The sequence below is a fragment of the Aotus nancymaae genome, unplaced genomic scaffold (assembly GCF_030222135.1).
Source record: "Aotus nancymaae isolate 86718 unplaced genomic scaffold, 86718_ANA_hifiasm-v0.15.2.pri h1tg000081l, whole genome shotgun sequence".
Lineage (NCBI taxonomy): Eukaryota > Metazoa > Chordata > Mammalia > Primates > Aotidae > Aotus > Aotus nancymaae.
Genome location: NW_026988496.1, coordinates 1,295,553 through 1,322,662, shown reverse-complemented (window position 1 = coordinate 1,322,662; position 27,110 = coordinate 1,295,553). Strand labels below are relative to the sequence as shown.

General features: G+C 39.7%; 1 protein-coding gene and 1 pseudogene across 7 annotated transcripts in view; one reads left to right on the top strand and one right to left on the bottom strand.

Moving 5' to 3' along the window:
* Window positions 1-27,110, top strand: part of TAF1 (TATA-box binding protein associated factor 1) — a 91,665-nt gene that overhangs the window by 48,241 nt on the left and 16,314 nt on the right. For all 7 annotated transcript variants that reach the window (XR_010339684.1, XM_064369005.1, XM_064369001.1 and 4 more), the window contains exons 31-34: window positions 593-685; window positions 771-855; window positions 23,991-24,058; window positions 24,540-24,656. Coding sequence is in view for 6 of the 7 variants with exons in the window: in XM_064369005.1 (XP_064225075.1) it covers window positions 593-685; window positions 771-855; window positions 23,991-24,058; window positions 24,540-24,656 (363 nt within the window). In the remaining variant the exon portion in view is untranslated. The remainder of the gene's footprint in view (window positions 1-592; window positions 686-770; window positions 856-23,990; window positions 24,059-24,539; window positions 24,657-27,110) is intronic.
* Window positions 10,970-11,091, bottom strand: LOC135271568 (small nucleolar RNA U13; annotated as a pseudogene).

The window sequence follows — 27,110 nt, the reverse complement described above, 5'->3', positions numbered from 1 at the left end:
ATATTGACCTTTTGCTGTATTTGTACGTTATCTTTTTTTTTAAGCATACATTATCATTGAAATCAAAGAGGCCAGGAATCTTTGGATGTAGGGAGGTTTCTGCTTCCTGTTGTTGACAGTCAGTATAAGAATTCTCCTAAATAGCCCTGTAGAGAGAGGATGCTTGCTAATGCAAGGCTTTTGATTTAGAGGTGCTTCCAGGCAAATGATACTTTGATAATTAGCGACTGTTGGTTGTCTTTTATTTCGATTTTTTATTGTTATAGTGATCCTCCCCAGGAATTCTCAAATGAGTTTACTGTTGCACTATAGGAGTGTGTTCTACATGTGTAATGCTATAAAACTTCGGGATGGGACTAGGGAATAAGGAATTTTGATTATGACTATAGAGCAAGTGTTCTTACCCTATCATGGCATAGAAATCTTAAAGGAATCTATGAACCCCTTACATTATATATAGACATTTTGTATGACTGTGTTTTTCTGGGAAAAAAGTCCATAGCTTTTTTTCAGGAATATTTGTGACCCAACAAAGGTAGAGAAATTCTTCAGAGTGGTTTCCATTTAATTTCCTATGCTTTCTATTTACTAGTCTTGGCCATTTCATCACCCAGTTAATAAGAAGTTTGTTCCAGATTATTACAAAGTGATTGTCAGTCCAATGGATTTAGAGACCATACGTAAGGTAAGTGAGTGATTTGGTCTAAATGCTTTTTTACAATCAAGTGACTGTGTGTGTGTATCTGAGTGCCTGATTATTTTCATCACAGAATATCTCCAAACACAAGTATCAGAGTCGGGAGAGCTTTCTAGATGATGTAAACCTTATTCTGGCCAACAGTGTTAAATATAATGGTGAGTATTTCTTTTTTTTTTTTCTTTCTATCTGTTCATCTTCTATCCATCTAACATTAGTTAGCATTATTAAAAAAATTTTTTTTGAGACAGGATCTTGCTCTGTTGCCAGGGCTGGAATGTGATCATAGTTCACTGAACCAGCCACCTGCCACTGCACCAAGCTCTTTTTTTGTGTCTGTGGTAGAGACAGGGTTTTGCTATTTTGCCCAGGCTGGGCTCAAGCAATCCTCCCACCTAGGCTTCCCAAAATGCTGGGATTACAGGTGTGGGCCAGCGCTCCTAGCCAGCATTATTAAAATTTATGTGCATAAAGAAGCCTTGAGCAGTGACAGCAGAATCAGTTGAATGACTTAGTCTTTTTAAGATGGAGTTTCATTCTTGTCGCCCTAGCTGGAGTGTAATGGCACAATCTTGGCTCACTGCAAGTACCGCCTCCTGGGTTCAAGCGATTCTCCTGCCTCAGCCTCCTGAGTAGCTGGGATTACAGGTGCCCGCCACCACCCCCAGCTAACTTACATATTTTTAGTAGAGATGGGATTTCACTATATTGGCCAGGCTGGTCTCAAACTCCTGACCTCAGGTGATCCACCTGCCTTGGCCTCCGAAAGTACTGGGATTACAGGCATGAGCCACCACATCAGGCCAGTCTTTTTGTTTTGTTTTGTTTTGTTTTGTTTTGTTTTGTTTTAAAGAAAGCATATATTTTAGTGTGTATGTTGTATAAAGATTGCCATTAGCCTTTAATGATGAAAAAGTAATATATGCTTACTTTTGAAATCTTGGTAGGCACAGAAAAAGGAGGTGAGAATAAAAATCAAATGGATATTACTCTGGTCTCTGAGGCATCACTGCTTTTTCCTGGGATGTGAAAACTTAACTATGCCCCAGGCCCTTAGATGGAGTTTATGGAAATGGGTAGCTGTAGACTATGGTGAGCTTCCTTGGTACATGCAATTTTCCTCAGTACATGAGTTGATTTAATAACATATGCCAGACTCTGTGCTAGCTGCTTAATCTACTGATAGGAAAGACAGTCACTGTCCTCAAGTAATTCATAATCCAGTTGGTGGAAAGAGACAATTAAAATGCGGCTTGGAACCACGCACAGTGGCTCATGCTTATAATCTCAAAACTTTGGTAGGCTGAAGTGGAGGACTGCTTGAGGCCAGGAGTTTGTGACCAGCCTGAGCACACATAGCAAGACCTCGTCTTTATAAAAAACTAGCTAGGAGGTGGTAGTGAGTGCCTGAAGTCTTAGCTACTTGGGAGGCTAAAGCAGGAGGATCGCTTGAACTCAGGAGTTCAAGACTGCAGTGAGCTATGGTCATGCCCCTGCACTATATCCTGGGTGACAGCAAGACCCTGTCTCTATAAATAAATAAGTAAAATGCAGCTTAACAAGGGCTGTAATAGAAATATATACAAAGTGCATCAGATGAGAGCAAGGAATATCTTAACCTGAGGGTTAGGGAAGGCTTCTTAAACGAGTTAATACTTCAGTTTTTTTTTTTTTAATTCATTCTTTCTGCCTGTGTTTCAGAGGATAATAATTCCGTTTCGAATGACTCAATTGTTAAGCAAACCTTGAGTAATTATATGTGCTGGCACTGATAGATGTTACAAATACAAAATTAGATATGGTCTTTGCCCCAGATTAGTTTAGTTTAGTTGGGGAAACAGAAAAGGAAAAACATTTTATTGCTATAAGCATGCACAGAGTGCCACAGGACAGTATATCCAAATTAGAATGGGTCTGGCCGTGGTGGCTTATGCCTGTACTCCTAGCACTTTGGGCGACTGAGATGGGTAGATCACTTGAGCTTAAGAGTTCAAGACCAGCTTGGGCAACATAGCACAAGACCCCATCTCAAAAAGAAGAAAAAAGTGGCATTAGAGGAAGCTTTCTGGAAGAGGGTTTTCTTTTTCATTTTTTACAAACAGAGATGGGGGTCTCACTATGTTGCCCAGGCTGGTCTGGAACTCCAGAGCTCAAGCCATCCTCCCATCTTGACCTCCCAAAGTGTTAGGATTACAGGCATGAGCCACCACACCCATCCAGAAGAGAGTTTTCTTAAGCTGAGTTCTGAAAGATCAATGGTGTTTACTTGGCAAAGAATGTGGAGGAGAAAATGTTCTAGGTGGAGAGAACAGCAATATATAAAGGCACAGAGGCCTGAAATTGCATGATAGGTTTAAGAAACAAGGAGTTGGGGTTGCAGTTAAAGTGTACATATTGGTGAATGACTGGAGGCAGGCAAGAGTCAAATCAGAGGGTTTGGTGTGCCATACTTGAGTTTGTACTTGATCCTAAATGGAAAAACATTGAAGGAATGAAGCAGGGAAATGATTTCTTACAATTCCTTAAACAAATAGAAGACGGAGCTAAGGGCACTTGAGAGAATTGCCTAGCATACTGCGGTCTCAACTGAGAATCCATATGATTATAAGACTTTTATCCTGTAATTTTTAGCAGTAAGTAGTATGGCTATTAAGTTTGTCTGAAGGGGCAGAGAATTGGAGAGAAAAGGTGAAGGACTGGACAATCAGAAAGACTGATGAAGAAGTAGGCATTCTGAGCAGAGAACACAGTGTTTAATATCATAGAAGAATGAAAGAACAGGGCAAGTTCAGGGAACTATACGTAACCAGAACATGCATATATCTTTAAGGAGATGAGACTTCTATTTTTGTTCATTCTGGTTTGGGTTGAAAGAATCTACTCTGCTCTGATTATTATACATTGGAAATTAGAGAGTGGAAATGCCCCTTGTTGGTTCAATTATCCATTATTGTTTCATGAAAACACCTAAAGTTAATCATCCAGAATTCTGGCAGTGGAAGTGTTGATAAGCTCACAGATGTCTAAAAAAGACTGTGTGTAGCAAGTGATAAGCAAGAGTGTTAACAGGCACTTGACCTCCTGATGGCTGACTTAGGACATAGGGCAGACTTACAAGGAACTTATGTAAAACAGTAAGACAAACCCAGAAGAACTAATAGGAAAGTAAGCAGAGGGCAGATGGACAAATCACAGAAGACAAAAATTAAATAACAAACATGAGTAAGTATTCTGTTGCACTAGTAAATAAATGCAGTTGGGCCTGGTGTGGTGGCTCACCCCTGTAATCCCAGCACTTTGGGAGGCCGAAGCAGGCAGATCACCTGAGGTCAGAAGTTTGAGACCAGCCTGGCCAACATGGTGAAACCCTGTCTGTACTAAAAATACAAAAATTAGCTGAGCATGGTAGTGGGCACCTTGTAATCCCAGCTACTTGGGAGGCTGAGGCATGAGAATTGCTTGAACCGGGAGGCGGACGTTGCAGCAAGCCAAGATAGTGCCACTGCATCCCAGCCTGGGCGATAGAGCAAGACTCTGTCTCAAAAAAAAAAAATCTGTCGCCCAGGCTGGTGTGCAGCGTTGCCATCTTCACCTCCCAGGTTCAAGTGATTCTCCTGCCTCAGACTCCTGAGTAGCTGGGATTACAGGCATGCACCACTGCATCTGGCTAATTTTTTTGTATTTGGTTGTCCTAAAAAAAATGAGTATCCAGTGTTGCTAGATATTTTTCAGGAGAAGCTGAAAATCTGGACTTTTTATGTGACATTTTCAATTTTTTACATACTTGCAAATAGTTTAAATATTTTTTAACTCCATTGGCCAAATGAAAACGTCTATCTGTAGGCCAAATCTGGCTCCTAGTCTTCAACCTCTGGCATAGTAAAAAAAAAAAAAAAAAAAAAAAAAGCCAGCCCTTAGAGTAGGAGAGAATTTTTTTTTTTTCCTCAAGTAGTAGTAAATAATGTCTTGGTAGTAGCAGTGGACAACCTAGAAGGCTGACTTTTCCCCATCCTTAACCAGTGGATGAGAGAATAGGACACTTCTGAATAGGTCTCTAAGGGTTAGTAGTGCCATGTGATATGAAATGGTGACATCTAGAAAGACATTGAGGAATTAAAGGCACATAAAAAATATTTCCTACTATCATGTAATAATACATGAAATAATATCTGTTTAAAACTTTGTTGTTTCAGCCAAATATGATCCCACCTCTGTTTTTAATTAATAGTAACAAAGTCTGAGCTGGGTGCAGTGACTTTCCTGTAATCCTAATGCTTTGGGGGAAAATTAAGGATATGAAAATTAAGGCATTCGGCCAGTGTGGGCCTGAAAAAAAAAAAAAGAAAAAGAAAATTAAGGCAGGAGGATCTCTTAAGGCCAGAAGTTCAAGACCAGCCCTGGCTAGAGACCCTGTCTCTACAAAAAAATTTAAAAATTAGCTGGGCATGGTGGTGTGCACCTGTAGTCCCAGCTACTTGGGAGACTGAGGCCGGAGGATTGCTGAGCCCAGGAGTTCAAGGCTGCAGTAAGCCATGAGTGTGCCACTGCATGCCAGCTTGGTTGTCAGAGTGAGACCCTGTTTCAATAAACAAAAAATAAAAATAGTAACAAAGTCCATGTGGACTTTATTCTCTACTAGGTATTAAAGTTAGTCTAAATTAGTAGAATGGTATATCGGTTAACATTATTCTATTCAGATCCTTCACACATAATATCATACTGCATATGAGCATATTTCTATAACCTTTTACACTGACTTCATTGGCTTACCCTTTATTAGTCACATATTTAGCCCATGAACTATATTGTATATAGCCAGAATACTTAGCACTAAGATTAGGGTCATTAGGCAAAAACCAGAATATAAGTAACACTCCATACAAAACGCCTCTGGACATAGGCAGTATGTATCAGAGGAATCAGTCTTGTCCTTAAGTGATGACAATGGACTGTACACCAATTATAGAGTTAAGCCCTTGTGCCTTCTGGCTACCACGTAAGTACTAGATCAATCTCAGAACCTCTGTTCATGTTTAAATAGCATTTGAAAAGAACATTAATAATCAAAGAAGCCCACAACTTTTAAGTAGTTGGAGTTATTTAGCAGTCCCAAAAGGACCACAAGATTCTGTGTCAGTTAAAGGAGAGAGTCATACAGATAAATCCCTTCTGAAAAATACAACCCAAACTTTTTGCCAGACTTAACAAAGTTGGCAGAGGCCTTACTACTTAATATTTAGTTAAATTTGAAATGAGCTGCATAGTCTGTGACTGTACCACCCTAAATGTGCCTGATCTCATTTGAAATGAACTGCATAGTCTGAACCAATAGGTGACACTGAGTTAGGCATGATGAGATTCCCTTTCCCAAAGATTTCATAGCGAGTTTCTCCTCTAGTGCTCTTAAAACCAAAATCAACTCCAGTAAGAAGCCATCTTTGGGATGGACATAGGTAGAACATGTGTCATGAAACCTGAGAGCCCGAAGTTTTAGAAGACTGAGTTGGACTCCACAATCTAGAATTTACAAAGAAAAACTGAGAAATGTTCCCCTACCCCCAACTTTTGTGGGCTCTGATAGTTGTTCAGGTTATAGGACTTTGCCTGGCATCCTGGAGTCTCATCCTACGCCTGTGCAGCTTAGTAGTTATTCAGCCAGAGACTAAAGGGAACCCTTGCAGATCTTGATATTTTTCTGTGGAGCACCCTCTTCTCCAGTTATGCTTTGCTATTTCCAGCTGTCTTAACCTCCTCAGACTCCGGCATGTCTCCACAGCTCAGAAAGATTGCTGTCTTTGGCTTGCCTTCAACAGAAAGCCAGGGACAATTGTACCTTCTCACAGAGATCACACAGTCTTATACTATTTGTTGCTCAGTGTCTGAAAACAGTTGTTTCATTTGTTTTTTTTCTAGTTTTCTGGTTATAGTAGGAGGACTAATCAAATAGCATTTACTCCATCATGCCCAGAAAGTCCTTTAATTTTTGATTTTATGGTATTTCTGACATACAGAAACTTCATATTTATTAGTTATTTCTATATGATTCTTGTCTTTGGTATTATAACTGTTTAAAAGATCTTCCCTACCCCCAAGATAGCAAACCATATTTTCTTCTAATACATATAGTATTTTAAATATTTAAATGTTTATCTACTTTTTGAATAGAACCTTAAATATAAGATAAATACATAACTTACTTTCTTTCCCAAATACTAGCCGAAGCGTCCAAGTCCCATTTATGGAACAGTCTAACCTTTTCTACTAATTGAAATGCTGCCTCTTTTTTTTTTTTTTTTTTTTTTTTAAACAAGGTCTTGCTCTGTTGCCTAGGCTGGAGTCCAGTGGTGTGAGCATGGGTCACTCCAGCCTCTACCTCCTAGGCTCAAGCTGTCCTCCCACCTCAGCCAAGTAGCTGGGACTACAGGCACACATCACCAAGCTTGGCTAATTTTTGTATTTTTAGTAGAGATGGGGTTTCACCATGTTGCCCAGGCTGGTCTCAGACTCCTGGGCTCAAATTGTCCACCCACCTCAGCCTCCCAAAGTGCTGGGATTACAGGCATAAGCCATTGCACCTGGCCAAAATGCTACCTTTGTAATATACTAAATTCTTACATATTCTTGAACCTATTTGAGAGCTTTCTGTTCTGCTTCAATCTATTTGTCTAGTCTGATGCTATTATCACCAGATAATATAATTGTTTCTATCAATCACTAAGGCTTTACAATTTTAAATTCCTTGACTGTGCTTGCCTAATTATCCTAAATAAACTCTAAGGTCATTTTTGTTAGATTCTAATTCTCAACATGATTGAGATTTAATTTATGGATTACTTTAATTTATGTTATTTAATCCATAAATTAAATTTAATTTTATAATTTTACATAATTTTAAATAACATATATTTACAACTTTATACAAATTAAATTTATAAAATTTTATTTAATTCATGGGTTAATTTGGAGAAACTGTGTATCTTTATGATTCTGCATTTTTCCACTTGGAAGCTTAGGTTTCTTTATTTATTCACATTTTCTTTTATGTCCCCCAATAATGGCTTCTAGTTTTCTTCATGTAGTTTCTAGACGTCTTTTTAAAATTTATTCCTATACATTTTATAGTTTTCGTTGCTTTTGAATTTCTCATTGTTGAGTTTATCCCTAGGTAACTTAAAAGTTTTTATTTTCTTTATTTTTCATTGTCAATATTCAATATAAAATTTAGTTTTACTGCCATTGTGCATGTGCTTTTTTTTTTCTAACTGGTTAAGTCTAAAAGTTTCTATCAGTTTGAAGAATATGAATAGATGATTCAGTACTGTTCATAAGTTAAATATAATGCTTAAGGTATTTCTATTATACTAGTTTCTAAGTCTGTGCTATGAGGGTACTACTATAAGTTTGACCACTAATGAATAATAAGGGTCTTTTTTTTTCCATCAGTGATTGGGACCAAGATATAAGTATTTCCTGTCAGCCTTAGTGGCTCACAACAGTAATCCCAGCACTTTGAGAGGCCAAGGTGGGTGGATCGCTTGAGGCCAGGAGTTTGAGACCAGCCTGGCCACCAACATGGTGAAACCCCATCTCTACTAAAAATACAAAAATTAGCTGTGGCTGGTGGCACATGCCTGGAGCTGAGATCATGCCACTGCACTCCAACCTGGGCGACAGAGTGAGACTCTGTCCCAAAAAAAAAAAAAAAAAAAAGAGGAAGAAATACTTCCATATGAAGGTTAAGTCACTTCATGTCATTGAAGAGAAGAAAAACTTTCCCCCAATCCTGCTTCAGTCTCTTGCTGCTATCTTGTCTCTTTCTCTTTCCAGATGGACTTCTTTTATTATGGTAAAATTTATATAATATAAAAATTGTCCTTTTATCTATCTTTATTTTTCTTGAGACGGAGTCTCATTCTTTTGCCCAGGCTGGAGTGCAGTGGCACACTCTTGGCTTGCTGCAACCTCCGCTTCCTGGGTTCAAGCAATTCTTCTGCCTCAGCCCCTAGATTAATTGGGATTACAGGCATGTACCACCACACCTGGCTAATTTTTGTATTTTTAGTAGAGATGGGGATTTACTGTGCTGGCCAGGCTGGTCTCAAACTCTTGACCTCAGGTGATCCACCCACCTTGGCTTCCCAAAGTGCTGGGATTACAGGCGTGAGCCACTGCACCCAGCTGTCATTTTAACTATTTTTAAGTGTACAAATCAGTGGCATTAAGTATATTCACAATGTAGTGCAACCATTACCACTGTCTATTTCCAGAACTTTTTTATTATTCCAAACAGAAACTTTTTACCCTTACATGATAACCCCACTTCTTCCCAGCTCCTGGTAACCTCTATTCTAGTTTCTGTCTCTATGAAATTGCCTATTCCAGGTACGTCATATAAGTAAATCATACAACATATGCAATATTCTTTTATGTCTGATTGGTTTTACTTAGCATATTTTAAAGGTTCATCCATGTTGTAGCTTGTTTCAGACTTTCATTCTTTTTTATGACAGCCAGACTTCTTTTATGAATATGTAACATCTCTCACTATTTTCTTTGCCTGCCAGTAATGCCTCATTTAGCTTTAAGCTGGTTTCCACCCTGCCCAACCTATCAAGTAAACAGGATCACATAATTGTCAGATAGAGTGGGCACTTTTCAGTCCTTATCTTGACTTCACCCTAGTATTTGACATCATTGACCATTCTTTCCTTGCAACTGTATTGTGATTGGCTTCCATGACAATATTCAGCTTTGGCCGGGTGTAGTGGCTCACACCTGTAATCCCAGCACTTTGGGAGGCCAAGGTGGGTGGATCACCTGAGGTCAGGAGTTTGAGACCAGCCTGGCCAACATGGTGAAACCCCATCTCTACTAAAATACAAAAAAATTAGCCAGGCCTGGTAGTGCATGCCTGTAATCCCAGCTACTCAGGAGGCTGAGGCAGGAGAATCGCTTGAACCTGGGAGGTGGAGGTCGTGGTGAGCCAAGGTTGTGCCACTGCACTCCAGCCTGGGCAACAGAGTGAGACACTCCGTCTCATAAAAAAAAAAAACAGCCGGGCATGGTGGCTCACGCTTGTAATCTCAGCACTTTGGGAGGTCGAGCGGGCGGATCACCTGAGGTCGGGAGTTCAAGACCAGCCTGGCCAACATGGTGAAACCCTGTCTTAAGAAAAATAAAAAATTAAATTAAAATTAAAAGAAAAAACCCTCTTACAAAAAGGTCAAACAATTTAGAAATATATAAAATTAAAAGGTACAGCCTCTGCTTGCCCTCTCTGCCCTGCCGTCCCACTCCTGTCTCTCATATTTTCATTTCCCCAGAGATAGCAACTTGGTATATATTCTTAAGTACTTTTTTCTATGCTTACACAAAACGTGTTTACTAATTACACATGCTGCTCTCAGCACACTGCCTGTAGGGTAGCCCTGGTCCACAGGAGCAGTAAAAAAGAAAAGAAAAGAAAATTACACGTATGTTTTTCAAGTTTTTGTTTTATTCTGTAATTTGCTCTTTTTTGTTCATGAATATATTCTGATCCTTTTTATTTTGAGATAATTATAGAATCAGGAAGTTGCAAGAAATAGTACAGAGTCCTGTGGGCTTTTCACTCAGCTTCCTTCAGTGGCAATATCTTACATAGCTGTACTTCAATATCAAAACCAGGAAATTTATATTGGTACATTACTGTTAAGTAAATTACAAAACTTAGTTTTCACCTTTTAAAAAATCTATTCATTTGTGCATATGTATGTGTAATTTTATGCCACACATATATTCCTATAACCACCACCACCACAATCAAGATTTAGCACTATTACTGTAAAGGAACTCCCTGTTCTTTGTATCTGCACCCCCACCCACCACCACACCCACCACTGTTCTGTTCCACTTGTCTGTTCTCCATCACTATAGTTTTGACATTTGAGCATGTTACATAAATGGAATAATGTCATATGTAACAATTTGAGGTTGACTTTTTTCACAAAGCATAATTCCCTTGAGATCCATCTAAATTGTTGTTGCAGTAGTTCATTTTTTAAATTGTTGAGTGTTCCATTGTGTGGTTGTACCAGAGTTTGTTCAAAAATTTACTCATTGAAGGACATTCAGATTTTCACTGTTTTGTCACTATGAGTAAAGCTGCTGTGAATATTCATGGACAGGGTTTTAGGTGGGTTTAATTTTTCATTTCTCTGGGATAAATGCCCAAGAATAGAATGTAAATGTTTAGTTTTATAAGAAACTGTACTATAATAGTTTTATTTTCCACGTCAGATGGGTAATGTACTGACATTGTAATAAGGTTTGAGGGAGACATATCTCACACATGAGTGTGAAAACCCAGTGTCATCACACTTAGGTCATCATAAGCTTATGAACTACAAAAGGTTTGTGCCACACTTTCAGAGTGTCTGTACCATTTTACATTCCCACCAGCAATGTATGTGATTCAGTTTCTCTGCAGCATTCATTATTAGCACTTTTTGTTTTTGAGACGGAGTTTCACTCTTGTTACCCAGGCTGGAGTGCAATGGTGCCATCTCGGCTCACCACAACCTCCGCTTCCTGGGTTCAGGCAATTCTCCTGCCTCAGCCTCCTGAGCAGCTGGGATCACAGGCACGCGCCACCATGCCCAGCTAATTTTTTGTATTTTTAGTAGAGATGGAGTTTCACCGTGTTGACCAGGATGGTCTCGATCTCTTGAACTCGTGATCCACCCGCCTCGGCCTCCCAAAGTGCTGGGATTACAGGCGTGAGCCACCGCGCCCGGCCCCATTATTAGCACTTTTTAGATTTTTAGCTGTTCTTCTATTCCATTATGATTTTACTTGGCATTTTTCTTTTTTTAAATTAAAAACATTTTCTTGCTCTCAGTCTTAAAATAATTTCCTCAAATACTTTGTACTATTCTAATGGCTAATGATGTTGGGCATCTTTTCATGTGCCATCTCTGTATTTTCTTTCTTTTCTTTCAACAGAGTTTTGCTTGTTCCCCAGGCTGACGTGCAGTGGTGTAATCTTTGCTCACTCCAACCTTCACTTCCTGGGTTCAAGCAGTTCTTGTGTTTCAGCCTCTTGAGTAGCAGGTATTACAGGCACACAACACCATGCCTGGCAAATTTTTGTATTTTTAGTAGAGACAGTGTTTCATTATGTTGGCCAGGTTGGTCTCGAACTCCTGGCCTCAGGTGATTCGCCCACCTCAGCCTCCCCAAGTGCTGGGATTGTAGGTGTGAGCCACTGTGCTGAGCCCCATCTGTATGTTTTCTTTGGTGAAGTGATTGTTCATTTCTTTGACCCAGTGTTAATTGTGTTGTTTCCTTTTTTTTTCTCTTTTCTTTCTTTCTTTCTTTCTTTCTTTTTTTAAACAGTCTCACTCTCACCCAGGCTGGAGTACAGTGACTCAATCTCAGCGGCTCACTGTAATCTCTGCCTCCTAGGTTTAAGCGATTCTTCTGCCTCAGCCTTCTGAGTATCTGGGATTACAGGCATTTGCCACCATGCCCAGCTAATTTTTTTGTATTTGTAGTGGAGACGAGGTTTTACCATGTTGGCCAGGCTGTTTTTTGAATGTCTGACTTCAAGTGATCTGCTCGCCTCGGCCTCCCAAAGTGTTGATTACAGGCATGAGCCACCACGTCCAGTCTGTAGAGTCATGCTCTGTCACCTAGGCTGGAGTGCAGTGATGCAAGCTTGGCTTGCTGCAACCTTTACCTCCCAGGTTTGAGCAATTCTTCTGCGTCAGCCTCCTAAGTAGATGGGATTACAGGTGCCTGCCACCATTCCTGGCTAATTTTTGTATTTTTAGTAGAAATGGGGTTTTGCCATGTTGGTCAGACTGGTCTTGAACTCCTGAACTCAAGTGATCTGCCCACCTCGGCCTCTCAAAGTGCTGGGATTATAGGCGTGAGCTGCCTTGCCCTGCCTGTTTTCTTAATAATGAGTTTTAAGGGTTCTTTATATATTCTAGGTACAAGACCTTTATTAGATATACGATTCTCCCAGTCTGTGTCTTACCTTTTCAGTCCCTAAATAGTGTCTTTCAGGCTAGGCACAGTGGCTCATACCTGTAATCCTGATGCTTTGGGAGGCCAAGATGGGAAGACTACTTGAACCCAGGAGTTCAAGACCAGCCTACGCAATATAGTGAGACCCCATTTCTACAAAAAATTTTAAAAAGTATCTTTGTTTGGTGGTGCATGCCCATGGTCCCACCTACTCGGGAGGCTGAGATGGGAGGATTACTTGAGCCCATGAGGTAAGGCTGTGGTCAAGGCTGACCCAGGAGGTCAAGGTGAAGTGCTGGGATTATAGTGGTGAGTCCACAGACATGGCCAGTGTTTTTATCTCTTAAGAAGTTGGCCAAGTGTGGTGGCTCATGCCTATAATCCCAGCACATTGAGAGGCAGAGGCAGGTGACTTGCTTGAGGTCAGGAGTACGAGACCAGCCTTGTCAACATGGTGAAACCTATCTCTACTAAAAATACAAAAAAAATTTAGCTGGGTATGGTTGTGCAAACCTGTAATCCTAGCTACTCGAGAGGCTGAGGCAGGAGAATTGGTTAAACCTGGGAGGTAGAGGTTGCATTGAGTCAAGATCACACCACTGTACTTCATCCTGTGTGACAAAGTGAAACTTGTCTCAAAAAAAGAAAAACAAATGTCTTTGCCCAGATCATAAAGGTTTTCTCTTATGTTTTTTCCTAAAAGTTTGAAGTTGTAGCCTTTTACACTTAAATCCATGATCCATTTTTAGTTATTTTTTGTGTACAGTATGAAGTTTAGGTTGAAGTACTTTTTTTTTTTTTTTGCCTATGGATGTCCAATGTTTCATCATAATTTATTGAAAAAACTGTCCTCTCTCCATTGAATTGTCCTGTACGTACACCTTTATCCAAAATCAGTTGAGGGTGTTGATTTATTTCTAGAAGTCTTGTCAGAGTGATTTCTCTCACTCTTTTTCAAAACTATTTTATATTCTAGTTCTTTTACCATTCCACTAAATTTAGAAGGGGCTTGTCTATATGTATAAAAAAGTCTTAGTGGGATTTGGGTAAGAATTGTGTTAAAACCCATGATCAATTTGGGGGAGAATTGACATCTTTACTGATTCTCTTTTCATGTTAGTACATACAAATTTATACATTCTTTTAAACATATTTCTTAGCATGGATGTATGTATCATAATTTAACCATTCCCCTATTGATAGGCATTTAAAGTATTTCCATAATGCTGGCTTGCAGATAGTTGTTCACTATTTTTTCTGTTTGTTTTGGAACCGAGTCTCTGTGTCGGCCAGGCTGGAGTGCAGTGATGTGATCTTGGCTCACTGTAACCTCTGCCTCCCAGATTCAAGCGATTCTTGTGCCTCAGCCTCCTATGTAACTGCTATTACAGGTGTGTACCACCATGCCTGGCTAATTTTTTTATTTTTACATAGAAGTAGAGATGGGGTTTCCCCATGTTGCCCAGGCCGGTCCCAAAGTCCTGACCTCAGGTAATCCACTTCCCTCAGCCTCCCAGAGTGCTGGGATTACAGGTGTGAGCCGCTGTGCCTGGCCTAGTTGTTAACTATTTTTATATTTTATTGATGTGTGCTTGTGCAAAATTTCTGTAGGAAATCTTGATATTTTGAAATTGTGTTCCAAAAGGCTATGCCTGTTTATAGTCATAACAACAGTGAAAGAAAATATCTGTTTCCCTATAACCTCTTTAACACTGGGAATAATAAACACTTTAAAAATTATTCCTGTAAAATTAAAGTATATAACTCAATATTTTATTATAAAAATTACATATTCATTGAAGAAATGAAAAAACAGAATTATATAAAGTAAAAAGGAAAACTCTTATTCTTCCCTTCCTTCCATCCCCTTAGTAGCCAGTATTCTGGACCTTTTTTTATGTATAGTATATGCTTTTTCCTTTTTGACAAGTGAAATAGTTAAATTCTTCTTTTTTTTTTTGTTAATAGGTAATTTGCCATGTTGGCTAGGCTGGTCTTGAGCCCCTGGCTTCAAGTTATCCACTTGCCTTACCTCCCAAAGTACTGGGATTACGGGCATGAGCCACCATGCCCAGTTCCATGTTCTGTCAAGTATTAACTTGACAATATGTTATGATAATTTTTATTCATATAAGTATTTGATATTGTTTAAGTAAAATTTGTGTAAGGTAGACAAATCGTATGTGACTTTCTTCATCATATGGAACCCAAAAAAGGCAAAGGATGTCATTATGAATGTTTCTGGAAAAAAATATCTAAATTGGATTTCCATTTTGTTTTAAAAATACTGTGGTTGAGGCCGGGCGCGGTGGCTCAAGCCTGTAATCCCAGCACTTTGGGAGGCCGAGGCGGGTGGATCACGAGGTCAAGAGATCGAGACCATCCTGGTCAACATGGTGAAACCCCGTCTCTACTAAAAATACAAAAAAATAGCTGGGCATGGTGGCATGTGCCTGTAATCCCAGCTACTCAGGAGGCTGAGGCAGGAGAATTGCCTGAACCCAGGAGGTAGAGTTTGCGGTGAGCCGAGATCGCGCCATTGCACTCCAGCCTGGGTAACAAGAGCGAAACTCCATCTCAAAAAAAAAAAAAAAAAAAAAAACTGTGGTTGAAACAGATTGAGGGAAATTGCCCAGTGGTAACTGTCATTTGGCATTTCGTTTCTATGACAATATTGTTTTGTTGTGAAGTGTTCTTTAACACTGCCTAATTCTCTGACACAGTTACTTCTTTATAGTTCCTTAGTATTGAAATTACAAGTTTCTATGTATCTAACTTCCATGAACCCTTAAAAAGAGCATCAGGGACCTATCTCTTGGTTTTTGTTTTTTTATTTTTGTATCACCAGAGCCTGGCGCTGTACCTGGCTTATAGTAAGTGCTTTACAGTGAAGAGTCAAGGCCTTTTACAAATTTTACTCTATAGGAAAAGGTGTTTTGAGGTGTTTATATTATTTTTCTAGTTGTAGAGATATGAGGATATGTTTTTAGCCAAAGCTATCTATTTATTTATATATTTTTAAGTTGCTAAATGGAATGGTGGTTCATTTGTGGGGAAAAAAACATTTTCAGGGTCTTTGGGCTTTTCATCAAATAGACCCTTGGCCAGTGAGATTTATCACCTCAATTCCCTCTGGATGGTTTCTGCCTTCTTGAATTTCTAGTCTAGATTCTGACTGAGATTATGTTACTCAGGTTTGAGAGACTGTGAACCTCTTAATCTTGAAAACTAAACATCCTAATTTACATTTGATCCTCATTCTACATAATGTAAGGAGCCTAGCTATATTGTGAAAGATTAGATTTACTTCTCTTTAATTTTCACTTGTTCTGGATCTAGTTTGAAGATAAATAAGAATTTCAAACTCAGAGCTCACCTCTTTGGGATTCGGACTATGCGTAGTTGTATTTAGTAATTGTAATTTCTTTCGGAATTTAGTATGCAGATTTTTCTTTTTATATCTGGCACTGATATTTTTTAAAAAAGCTTTCTACTGCTGAGCTTTTATTTTTTATTATTAATGGTTCACATTGGAACAAATACATATCCCCACACCATCCACTGTCAAGATAATTTATGCTGTTTTGACAGAGTACTCATTTTCATAGGGAGGGATTATTTTTATTATTTGTGGGAGAGTTCTCAAGGAATTTGTGATCTTCCTTTTTTTCCTTGGTGCCCAGGGGGTGCTTACCAACCTGACTGGTGTTTTTCTCTGAAACCTTTCAGAAAGTTAGCAGTAATAGGCCGGGTGCAGTGGCTCACGCCTGTAATCCCAGCACTTTGGGAGGCCAAGGCGGGTAGATCACCTGAGGTCAGGAGTTTGAGACCAGCCTTGGCCAACATGATGAAATTCCATCTCTGCTAAAAAATTAGCTGGGTGTGGTGGTGCACGCCTATAATCCCAGCTACTTGGGGAGGCTTAGGCAGGAGAATGCTTGAACCTGGGAGGTGGAGGTTGCAATGAGCAGAAATCAAGCCACTGTACTCCAGCCTGGGTGACAGAGTGAGACACTGTGTCAAAAAAAAAAAAAAAAGAAAAGAAAAGAAAATTAGCAGCAATAATGCTTGCTTTCCCTCTCTAACTAGAACCATGAAGCTTGTGACTTGCATTTCTTTGCACATCACCATAAAGAAGGAAATTAACTTTGAAACCAGAAAAGAAATTTTCTTGGTGTAATATCAACTTTCCAAAGCTGTCATTGGAATTATCTCTATTTAAGGACATTTGAATTTGAATTGTATGTGATTCTGTAGACTCTATGGTTCCTTATTTGGTATGAGGCAAAGTATAAATAAATACGTTTCTCCGAGACATGTAGAGTTGCTTTGGCCATCATTTAACAAGAAGAGAGAGAAAAAGCAAAATATACTCAGAAAAACATTCCTTTTTATGTGTGGGTAGCTTATTCTGTTGAGTACAGTGACAAATCACAGATTATCTTTCATTCATTTTGGTGTCATTCTAGAAATTCTTTATAACTTAATTCTGGTTTTCTATATAATAACCCTTTAGGGACTGGGAATTGGAGTTCAGTTTCTGTTTTATCTTCTTCCCAGCACCCCCATGGTAGCTTCAGCACCTTTACTATTTCTATAGAGGCTCTATTGTCCTTGTCTATCTCTTTACTTGGATTCCTTATTTCTTCCTAAGCTACAAAACCTATAGCTGATCACCCTACTTTTAGTAAGCTCCTGATTGCTCCGGAATGTAGAGCGGTATTTTTAGATTTATGGAGACAGTTATGGAACCCTTTGAAAATCCGATGAAAAACTATGGTTTTTCTACTCTCAAAAATGTATATTGCATACAGAATTTTGTTTATAGTTTTAAGGGGTTTGTAGATCTCTCTCACATTAACCACTCCAAGAACTCCTGGTATAGGTAGGGATAAGAAAACATCACAGCGGATATTTTTATCCATTATGTTAACAGTGGTTTGCCAGTTCCACCATCATATTTCATTAGAAAGACTTAAATGCTCCTTTGCATATAATAGTGTAATAGAGTTTCATAGCTGAAGCCCTTATAACTTGAGAACATGGACTGTCTAAAACTGATAACAGACACAAACAGCTAACAATCAAACACCTAAGTATATCAGCTGTGTAAGTGTGTGTGTGTGATTTTTTTAAAAAAATATTTTAGAGGTATTAGTAGATGACTTTTGGAGACAGAGTTTCACTCTTGTTGCCTAGGCTTAAGTACAATGGCACAATCTCTGCTCGCCTCTACCTCCGCCTCCCAGGTTCAAGTGATTCTCCTGCCTCAGCCTCTTGAGTAGCAGGGATTACAGGCATGTACCACCACACCCAGCTAATTTTGTATTTTTAATAGAGTCGGGGTTTCTCCATGTTGATCAGGCTTGTCTTGAACTCCTGACCTCAGGTGATCTGCCCACCTCGGCCTCCCAAAGTGCTGGGATTACAGGCGTGAGCCACTGCACTTGGCCATTAGCGGGTATTTCTTAGAGTGATGTGTTGCAAAGAAAATGGGTAGGGAAGAGGTCCCATTTTCAAAATGGATTAAAGTAAGAAAGAAACTTTACAAATGTATAAAACTAATTTTTCCTCGTATTATAAAGTGAGGGGATTGAGATATTGAGAAGTTGGTTCTTGTTTAAGTTTCGAAACTAAAGTAGAATAAAGATTGAATTCCTAATTTACAGGCTGGAGTTTTAGCCATGAGGCAGGTCCCTGTAGGTAGAAGAGCCTACACTACTGTAAGGAACTATTGTACCAGCTTGGTGAAGGAGGCCTGTAACCTGTATGCAGCCTTTCTATTTTCTCTAGGAACATTTCTGTTTTCTTTTTTTGTTTGTTTTTTGAGATGGAGTCTTGCTCTGTTACCTAGGCTGCCCAGGCTGGAGTGCAGTGGTGTGATCATGGCTCACTGTAGCCTTGACCTTCTGGGCGCAACCAATTTTCCTGCCTCAGCCTCCTGAGTAGTTGGAACTACAGGTGTACGCCACAATGCCCAGCTAATTTTTGTATTTTTTGTATAGACAGGGTTTCGCTATATGCCCAGGCTGGTCTTGAACTCCTGAGCTCAAGTGATGATCCTGCCCAGCCTCCCAAAGTGCTGGGATTACAGACATGAGCCACCATGCCTGACCATCAAACTGTTCTTGATTGTGAGCCATCTCTGGCTATCTTTATATATGTCTTAAATGTCTTTTTTTTTTTTTTTTGGAAGGAGGGTCTCTGTCACCCAGGCTGGAGTGCAGTGGTGTGAACACTGTAGTCTTGACTCTCCTGGGATCAAGCCATTTTCCTGCCTCAGCCTCCCAAGTAGCTGAGACTACAGATATACGCCACCATGTCTGGCTAACTTTTTTATTTTTGTAGAATTAAGGTCTCACTTTGTTACCCAGGCTGGTCTGAACACCTGAGCTCAACTGTTCCTCCTGCCTCGGCCTCCAAAGTGCTGGGATTACAGGCATGAGCCACCACGCCCAGCCCTAAATATCTTGATAATTGACTTTTCTTAGTTTCTGTTAGGATACAACTTTATTTTACATATTTTAAAGAATGATCTATACTTGTGAGAGGACACTTTTTTTGAGACAGAGTCTTGCTCTGTCCCCAGGCTGAAGTGCAGTGGTGCAGTCTCGGCTCACTGCAGCCTCCACCCAGGTTGAAGTGATTCTCATGCCTCAGCCTCTCGATTAGCTGGGACTACAGATGTGTGCCACCATGCTCAGCTAAGTTTTGTATTTTTAGTAGAGACAGAGTTTTACCATGTTGCCCAGGCTGGTCTCGAACTCCTGACCTCAAGTGATCTTCCTGCCTCGGCCTCCCAGAGTGTTGAAATTACAGGTGTGAGCCACCACACCCGGCCAAGACTTTTTTTATTTAGGTAATAGCTTGTAATAGTCATAGTAGATACGACCTGAAAGCTTCGCATATACATATGGTATGTATTTTTTTTTTGTTTTTCATTGATAGATCATAGTTGTACATAGTTGTGATATTTTGATACATGTATATGATATGTAGCGATCAAATCAGGGTAATTGGGATATCCATCACCTCAACCATTTATCTTTTTTTTGTATTGAAAGCATTACAATTCTTCTAGCTATTTTGAAATATATAATAAGTTATTGTTAACTAATTTCCTTACTATACTATCAAATACTAGAATTTATTTCTCCTATCTCATCCCTCACATCTCTTCACTTCCCATCTTCTGCTACCACCATTCTACTCTCTACCTCCATGACATCTACGTTTTTAACTCCCACATGAGTGAGAACGTGTAATATTTTTTTACTGTGCGTGACTTATTTTGCGTAACATAATCATCTCTGTTTCCAACCATACTGATTTGATTTCATTCTTATATTGCATCGCATATATATAACAATTTTTTTTTTATTTGAGATTGGATGCAATGGCGTGATCTCAGCTCGCTGCAACCTCCACCTCCCGGGTTCAAGTGATTTTTCTGCCTCAGCCTCCCGGGTAGCTAGGATTATAGGTGCCTGCCTCCATGCCCTGCTAATTGTTTTTGTATTTTTAGTAGAGATAAGGTTTCGCCATGTTAGCCAGTCTGGAATGGAACTCCTGACCTCAAGTGATCCACCTGCCTCAGCCTCCCAAAGTGTTGGGATTATAATTAAGCATGAGCCAGCATTCCCAACCAGCACATGTTCTTTATCCATGTATCTATTGATGGACACTTAACTTGATTCCATATTTGGCTATTGTGAATAGTGCTGCAGTAAACATGGGGGTGCAGATATTTTTTCAGTGTACTGATTTCCCTTCTTTTGGGTATATGCCCAGCAGTGGTATTGTTGGATCATCCTATGAAAATCCTATTTTTAGTTTTTCGAGGAACCTCTATACTGTTTTCCATAATGGCTGTATACTACTATACATCCCCACCAACAGTGTGCGAGGGTTCCCCTTTCTCCACATTTTCATCAGCATCTGTTATTCGCTGTCTTTTTGATTAAAGCCATTCTATCCAGGTGTGGTGGCTCACACCTGTAATTCCAGCACTTTGGGGGGGCCGAGGTGGGCAGATTGAGCCAAGGAATTCAAGACCTGCCTGGGCAACATGGCAAAACCCCATCTCCACAAAAAATGCAAAAATTAGCGAGGTGTGGTGGCACCTGCCTGTAGTGCCAGCTAGGCTGCCGTGAGCCATGACTGCGCCATTGCACTCCAGCATGGGTGACAGAGTGAGACCCTGTCTCAAAAAGAAAAAAGCAATCTCATGGTGGTTTTGATTTGCATTTCCCCAATGATTATTAATGTTGAGCACCTTTTCATATACCTGTTTGCCATTTGAATGTCTTTGGACAAATATCTATTCAGGTCTTTTGCCCATTTCTTAATCAGATTTTTTTTTTTTTTTTTTTTTTTTTTTTTGCTATTGGGTTGTTTGAGTGCCTTTGTCTGTTTGGCTTTTGTTGTTGTCTGTGCTTTTGATGTCTTACCCAAAAAGACTTTGCCCAGATTAGCATCCTATAGCATTTCTCCAATGTTTCTTCTAGTAATTTTATAGTTCAGGTCTTATATTTGTCTTTAATCCATTTTGAGTTGATTTCTGTATATGGTGAAAGATGGGGATATCCAGTTTTCTCAGCACCATTTATTAAAGAGACTATCTTCCCCCAGTGTGTGTTCTTGTTGCCTTTGTTGAAAATGAGTTGGCTGTGTATGGATTAATATCTGTCTGTGTATTCTGTTCTGTGCCATTGGTCTGTGTGTCTGTTTTTATGTCAGTACCATGCCATTTTGGTTACATAGCTTTGTGGTATAATTTGAAATTCGTGTGTGTGTGTATTTAAGGCAGAGTCTCACTCTATCACCCAGGCTGGAGTGCAGTGGTGCGATCTTGCCTCACTGCAACCTCCGCCTCCCGGGTTTAAGTGATTCTTATGCCTCAGCCACCCAAGTAGCTGGGATTACAGGCATGCACCACCATGCCAAGCTAATTTTTGTATTATTAGTAGAGACAGGGTGTTACCATGCTGGCCAGCCAGGCTGGTCTCAAACTTCTGGTCTCAAGTGATCTGTCCACCTTGGCCTCCCAAAGTGCTGGGATTATAGGCTTGAGCCACCCTGCCTGACCTGTGGTATTTTTTATCCTTTATATCCTGATAAAACAGTAGGTTTAATTTAGGGATCACCTTTTGTGAAGGCTTTCTTAATTCCTCTTCCCCTTTTACCTCCCAGAATCAGCCACTTCCTTTGTGCCACTGTTTTTTTTTTTTTTCTATTGCATTGTACTGCCCTGTATTTGTTTACAGTCAATCTCACTGTACTAGGCTATAAACTTCTTGAGGATATGACCTATATCTCACTCATTTCTATCATCTCCAGTGCCTGGCACACAAAAGGTATTGAGAAAATGTCTTATGAATAAATAAGTGAATGATCAGTATATTAAAGAACATTTTAAGTATTTAAGGTAGGGATTGAAAATTCAAATGCCTTCGGGGTCTAGGCATAAGATAAGCAGACCTGGAAGGGACTGTGATAACCTGGAGAACACAGGCTTTATCTAAAAGGAGCAGCTGCTACTCAGCCCCAGCCCATTGGTGCCTTGTGGGAATGCTGACCCTGTCTTGGCCACATTTTTAAATTTTCTAAAAAAGAAGCCAGACAGTTTAGGTTTTTATGTGAAATCTCACAACTGTTAAATGTTAGTTGATAACATTTAACTTAGTTGATAAGTTTTTTTTTTTCAAAAACCCTTTTATTGAAATATAACTTAGATACAGAAGTGTTTTATGTATTATGAGTGTATAGCTGAATCCATATTTAAAAACTGAACTAATTTTTTATGTGAGCCAAACAAAACTACAAGCCACCAGTTTGCAACTTGTAACTAAGGCCATTTGGGGAACTGTATAGTTAAGAATCATCTTTATAGGTAAAATTGTCTTAAGGAGACACATCAGCCAAATGCGATGTATGGACCTTTTTTGGGTTATGATTCAAAGAAATCAAATGCAAAAGAGTGTTTATAAAGTAATTTGGGAAATTTGAATCTTGGCAGGCTATTTGATAGTATTAAAGAATTACTGTTAATTATTTTATATGTGATATAGTTGGTTTGTTTTTAGAGCACCTTTAATTAATGGCAAAATTGAGCAGAAGTTACAGAGAGTTCCCATATACTTCCTTCCCTCACATACATATAGCCTCCCCAATTATCAACATCTTGTACCAGGCTGGGCGTGGTGGTGCATGCCTGTAATCCCAGTACTTTGGGGAGGCCGAGATAAGAGAGGTAAGTGAATTCTTTAGGCCAGGAGTTCAAGACCAGCCTGTGCAACATAGCGAGACCCGCATCCCTACAAACAAACAAAAATGGGCATGGTGGTGCATACCTACACCAGAAGTTCAAGGCTGCAGTGAGCCATGATTGTATCACTGCATTCCAACCTGGGTGATGGAGTGAAACCCTGTCAAAAAACAAAAATAGCATCCTGCACCAAAGTGCTATATTAATTGTGTTAGCTGATGAACCTACATTGACATGTCATTATCGCCCCAAGTCCATGGTTCATTCTTGGTGGTGGTATATACATTGTATGGGTTTTGAAAAATGTATAATGACATATATCCACCTTCTATTATCATACATAATTGTTTATTAAAAGCCTCCTTAGGCTGAGCACAGTGGCTCATGCCTGTAATCCCAGCACTTTCGCAGGCTGGGGCGGGTGGACCACTTATTAAGAGGCCAGGAGTTGGAGAGCAGCCTGTCCAACGTTTACATTTGTCTCTACTAAAAATGTAAAAATTACCTGGGCGTGGTGGCACATGCCTGTAATCCCAGCTACTCAGGAGATTGAGGCACAAGAATTGCTTGAGCCTGGAAGGTGGAGTTTGCAGTGAGCCAAAATCGCACCACTGCACTCCAGCCTGGGCCACAGAGTGAGATTCTGTCTTTAAAAAAAAAAAAAAAAAGCATCCTTAGCAACACATACTGAACAATTAAAGGAAAATTGTTATGATACTGGAATTTGCTACACAAAAATTTGAGAAGAGTCTGAAAATTGAAGTAAATGAAACAAGATTGGCCATGTGTTAATAATCATTGAAGCTGGCTAGTGAGTACATGGGAGTTTATTATGTTAGTGTATTTTTGCATATGTTTGAAATTTACTGCCTCTGGAAGTAGAACAAGAGTCCAAGTTAAAGCCGAAGCATGATTTTTCTAGGTCTAGGTTAATGGGACATACTGCTGGTGACAGAATATAAAATTCTAGACCAAGTCTGCAAAGATAATGACACTTTCTTATTTTATTTATAGGGCCTGAGAGTCAGTATACTAAGACTGCTCAGGAGATTGTGAACATCTGTTACCAGACATTGACTGAGGTAGGTGGTAAAAGTTGGAGATCCCAAGCCTGGGCAACATAAGGAGACCCCATCTCTACAAAAAAGATTTAAAAATTAGTGGGGTGTGGTGGTGCCTACATGTGGTCCCAGCTACTTGGAAGGCTAAGGTAGGAGGATCATTTGTGCCCAGGAGGTCAATGCTACAGTGAGCAGTGATCATATCTCTGCATTCCAGCCTGGGCAACAGCGAGACCGTGTCTCAAAAAATAAAAGAAGGTCCTCTTGGGATCTAGCTTTTTGAAATCCTGTTCCCTTGAATGAGGAGCTTTCCCTGATTATCCTGTTTTAAAATGTAGTATTCCCTGTCCCCCAACTCCACATCCCCTATTTCCTTCCCTGCTTTTTATTATCTGTGTCCTGCCACTAGAATATAAGTGGGATATTTGTCCATGAAGATTTGTTGGCTTTTGTATCCCCAGTACTTAAAATACATGTTGAATGAATTTATTTTATTTCTCAGTATGATGAGCATTTGACTCAGCTTGAGAAGGATATTTGTACAGCTAAAGAAGCAGCTTTGGAGGAAGCAGAATTAGAAAGCCTGGATCCAATGACCCCAGGGCCCTACACACCTCAGGTGAGTCTGAGGACTAAATACCTCCTCTTAATAGTTTTCTTATTGCTTTGGGAAATTGGGAGCATGTTAACAAATCCGTTTACTGAGATACCATTCTTCTCTGTCCTTCCTCTTCATATGCCTTTCGTGTGCTTTCTTGTCTTCTCAAAGGCTAAGGTGAGTGAGGGCCATGGGTCTTGGTGGCCTTGAATCCAGAAGAGGCAGCTGTGGGATGAATGAGTGGGGTGGGGCCTTAGTTGTTTAGGCAGTGTTTGGGAATACCAGATTCCTCTCCCAGCCATCCTCTGGGTCTCTGGAATTCTCTTGTCCATGAATTTGGGACTCTAGAACATCCCTAGAGTATAGACTTCTTATAGACATAGGACACTGTTCTTGCGCCTTACAGACACTTGGTTACTCATTCCCTCAGAGGTATCTCAGTGTAGCTCAGAAGTCAGCCATTTTTCTGGATTGACTCCTAGTAAATGAAGAAAGGTAGTGTTTATAATGTTCTTAAATGTTCATGTCAAAAGAATTAGAGAGCAGGATAAATAAGAAATTTTTAGTCTTTCTGGTCTAACTGAACCCTTGAAATACACTAAGGGTATATTTCCTCTATACTGTACTCTTAGACGGTTGGTATCTGAAGAATAGGACTTAACAGAATATCACTGTTGCTTGGTTTCTGTATTGGTGGCACTATGGTAGGGTGGAAAGTATATAAGATTTGACATAAAACAGACCTGGGTTTGAGTCTTAGTTCTCCTTCTGTCTAGCATTGTGATCTTGGAAAGTTAACCTGACTCTCAGTTTCCTTTTCTATAAAATCTTTTCAAGATGTTGTAAACATTAAATGAATTAATTTAATTTGCCTGACACATAGTAAACATTCAGTAAATGCTTGTTTCTTTGTCTGTTCTCCGAGGCCCTTTCAAATTTAATGAAATATTTTAATGCAGAACTCTGCCAATTTCCCCAGGAAATTTTTTTTTCATTCTATCCAGGTTTTCTTCTGAACTGATAATGCAACCTGTGTGACCTCTGTTGGATTATTGCTGTCTCTAAATCTCGTTCATGCACTATCCCTATCTATCTTTTACTCTCTTTCATCCCACAACCTAGGTTACTGAGGGGCCAGGTATAAAAGAACCCTCAGATACTTCTTCAAGGTCCAGAACAAGGAAAGGCTCTTGGATTGTGTGGGCAGATTGGGTCAAGGGGGCTTGGGTGAGTGATGTTGCCCAGGAAGGCCCTATTTGCTAATAGGCCCACAGCTTCCACAAGGTACTTTCTGGTAAGTTAAAGCCTGGGTATTAGCCATCATTCCCCAGGAGAGCCTAGCCATTAAATGGCACATGGTTTGCTCATTTCTAGGACAGCCTAAGCCTAGTCCTTTGGTGAGTCAAAGCCTTGGACCCCAAAGTCACCTTCCTTTCTTCCCTTCATCTCCCACACTGCCTCAAATGGCTAAGGAAAACCTGTCAAGTATTCTCTCTCTTTAGTATTAGCTATTGTTTGGTGCAGTTAGAGGGTTTCCTATGAAGAGTAGGATTAGATAGTACTGCTTCATTATTCCAGTTCACTTTTTCATCATCCCCTTCATTCACAAACAGTTTAAGATAGTAACCAACTCATTACCTCTTAACCTGAGCAAGGTGTACATGAGTGACTGTCCTCACACATTACTATTCTCAAACTCAGATGTTACAGAGTGTGTTTGCAAAAGTTAAACCTGTCTTAATACAATTTTGGTTGTAAGACGCATGATAGTAATCATACCTTCCAACTTCTAAATGGTGGTAGGGTCAATAACATATTTTCACTCAACTATTTCCACTTAACTTGCATTGCATCATCTGTTCAATATAACACTTTATCTAAAAGTGTTGACTTTGCAGTTTCTACACTGTGCTGTAAGGTTTTGCAGAAATTTCATACCTTTATTTGTCCCTCCTTCTGTTCCACACTGATTTATCTGCTCTGTAACGCCTTGAATTTTGTTTTGTCTCTTATTTTTCCAAAACCCTCTTCTGAATCAGTCTTGTTTTTTCAGAAAACACAGTGTAACACATATATTGGTTTTCTGTTGATAAAAGTAGCATGTTCATTAGGGAAGATTGGAAAATAAAAAGAAATAAGTTACTTGTAATCACTTCCACCACTCAGAAGCAACATCAACCACTGTGAATATTTTGATTTCTTTTTTTTTTTGTTTGAGACGGAGTTTCGCTCTTGTTACCCAGGCTGGAGTGCAATAGCGCGATCTCGGCTCACCGCAACCTCTGCCTCCTGGGTTCAGGCAATTCTCCTGCCTCAGCCTCCTGAGTAGCTGGGATTACAGGCACGTGCCACCATGCCCAGCTAATTTTTGTATTTTTAGTAGAGACGGGGTTTCACCATGTTGACCAGGATGGTCTCGATCTCTTGACCTCGTAATCCACCCGCCTCGGCCTCCCAAAGTGCTGGGATTACAGG